Source organism: Montipora foliosa, chromosome 3 (genome assembly GCF_036669935.1).
Source record: "Montipora foliosa isolate CH-2021 chromosome 3, ASM3666993v2, whole genome shotgun sequence".
NCBI classification, from domain to species: Eukaryota; Metazoa; Cnidaria; class Anthozoa; order Scleractinia; family Acroporidae; genus Montipora; species Montipora foliosa.
The window spans coordinates 37,615,893-37,618,392 of record NC_090871.1 but is presented as its reverse complement, the minus strand read 5'-3'; the positions used below and the strand labels follow the sequence as shown (position 1 = coordinate 37,618,392).

At 35.8% G+C, this 2,500-nt stretch overlaps 1 protein-coding gene across 2 annotated transcripts in view; it reads left to right on the top strand.

The window, feature by feature from the left end:
* LOC137997401 (28S rRNA (cytosine(4447)-C(5))-methyltransferase-like) overlaps positions 1 to 2,500 on the top strand; it is a 34,513-nt gene that overhangs the window by 17,512 nt on the left and 14,501 nt on the right. For both annotated transcript variants that reach the window (XM_068843370.1, XM_068843369.1), the window contains exons 12-13: positions 763 to 868; positions 1,378 to 1,467. In XM_068843370.1, the coding sequence (XP_068699471.1) occupies positions 763 to 868; positions 1,378 to 1,467 (196 nt within the window). The remainder of the gene's footprint in view (positions 1 to 762; positions 869 to 1,377; positions 1,468 to 2,500) is intronic.

The following is a 2,500-nucleotide window of genomic DNA, read 5'->3' as shown; positions in this document are numbered from 1 at the left end:
CTAATTGAATGCCCCAGAAATCTTAGTTGCCTATGGATGACACTCTCAGCTAGCAGTCTTGTGCTTGATATCTGATAGACTTTGTCATTCCTCATGTAATCTTGTAGTTGTTGTATACAATATTATTATTTCAGCTTACAAACATTTTATGCAAGACAATGTGCAACAAACAAATTAAAAACATATGACAAAACCATAAAAGTGCAATTGAACCAAAAACTATGTGTATTAATTATTACTAGATTCTACTGAAGGAAACAAGTGCACATGTATATACAATACAATACATGTACATACTTAATTCACCACTCCCCATAGGGGCTTTTGAGAGCCAATGAAACACAGTTAATCAATGAAACGACAACAGAACAGAACAACAACAACAACTGTTAAGATTCTCAGCTGGCCGGAGGCAAACCACTTGGAATTTACAAGTGCAGCCGAGATGTTGAGTTAGGGACTACGGTACCAGGAACAAATTCAATGAGTGGCTAGAACAGGTCTTGATCTCAGGAACTGCAGATCTCTAGACAAGCACCTTATATAACCACTGGTCCCGTTGAGGCCATGGGCACGATCACTTTAATCTCTCCTTAGTAATGGTAATTCTCCTGTCTGTCCTCTGTCATCTCAAAAGGGAAGAATTAAAAAAAGGACTCTCCCATGGCTTTCATCATTCAGTCACTTTTTACTCCTCATTCATGTAAATAGCCTTCTGTCTAATACGTTAGTCATGTTTGGAAATGAATTTTGTGATTGCAGGTCCAGGCATGAGTACATTGATCTGCTCATGAATGACCTTTGTAGATATTATACTTATGGAGAATTCCTTATGCAAAAATTTGTGGACCTCTTTCCAGTAAATGAGGTAATGCAAGCACTATTTATACATCAACAGTTACTGCACTGCTTTGTAACGAAAGGTTTCACTATAATTATTGCATTACGAAGATGCACAATTTTGTCCATAACTAGCTTAGGTATGATGAAGGACAATGCTGAAAGTGAGCAGCAGCCAATAGCGAGACCAACATTTTTCAGCTAAATAAAATTGATCAGCTGTCATTGTCGAGGGTTTTTGTCCAAAATTAGCATAGTATCAATTAATTTTTAATATTGCTGTCTGCATAGACAACTGGTTTTATTTCTTTTAAGGGCAAGAACATTTCATCCAACAGACCATTTTGCTTTTCGTCAAAGCTTTTTCTTTTGTTGTTTGACATACCAGAGTGGAGCCAGAAATCAGCACTTAGTTTATTGTACATGACCATCAGGTACTAATGGATTAATTAGGTTCATTAATTGGGTTTCTCAGCGAAAGGGCAGTCAAAGGTAAAGGTTTATTTATTGTGTGATTTTATTTGCCTTTTTCTTAAGTTGCTTGAATTTCTTGAGGCTAATGAAGTTCAAAGACCAGTAACAATCAGAACAAACACTTTAAAGACAAGAAGAAGAGATCTTGCTCAGGTATAATGATTATCACTGCAATATAATTGACAATATTTTGGCGTGTTAACCCATCAGATTAATTACTGAATAACCTTTTATGAGGTAATAATTGAGTCATGCATATAGATTGATTAACCCTAAGGCCTAGGGATTAAGGAGCCCTCCATCAACAAGTAAAATTTTCTGGCTGAAGAAAGAGAACGATTCCTACAGGGAAGTTAATTAGGGTAACATTATTTCAAGATGGTGGGTCCCCACATGTATGATCTACCGCATGGTTGATTATAATATTACAATTTTAATATTTTATTAGAATCCAGAAGTATAAGCAATGGTGGACCTTGACGGGTGTCCTTTGCGAAACTTCTTTTTAGCGGCCATTGCGGGAGTTCAGTTTTAAAAAAGGAAAATCTGTCACACAGTATTTTAGGTTGATATCTTTGGAGCCCTCATGCCAAATTTCAAGGCAATCCGTTGAATTTTCTTACCCTATCAATTCAAACAAACTTCTTGTGAACTACTGGTAGGTTTCTTTCGCTTCCAAAGTTTTACAAAGTTTTTGCGCCCTTTGATCCACCTCATGTCAACATGCAAAACTGCAGATAACAACAGCCAATGGGAACACAAGAGATGTCCTGCAGAATCCCTTGGGGTGAACTGCAAAAATGTTATTATTGTTTCTTCTTTTCATTTTTTTTTTATGGCCACGCTTCTTTTCAGGTTTTATCCTTTCCCATGAAAAAGTTGTTGCCAGGGAGTACACCAATGGGAATGTGTGAAAAAATTTGATGACAGTTAGAAGTAAACTTCATTTTAGATAAAATTCTTTGTAGACTGAAATTTGCTGAGATAGTAAACAAACTTGAATTTGAAATTTGATAATCTAATTTTGGTAGCTAATTAAAACCAAGACCAACTAACATCAAAAAGGTCAAAAAATTACCTTTAAATAATTTTCCGTGGAAAATAGTTATTGTGATTTTCATCCAAGCCAAATAATTTTCGCTGAAAAATCGGGAGGTAAGGAATCATGCAAATGAAGATACCTGAT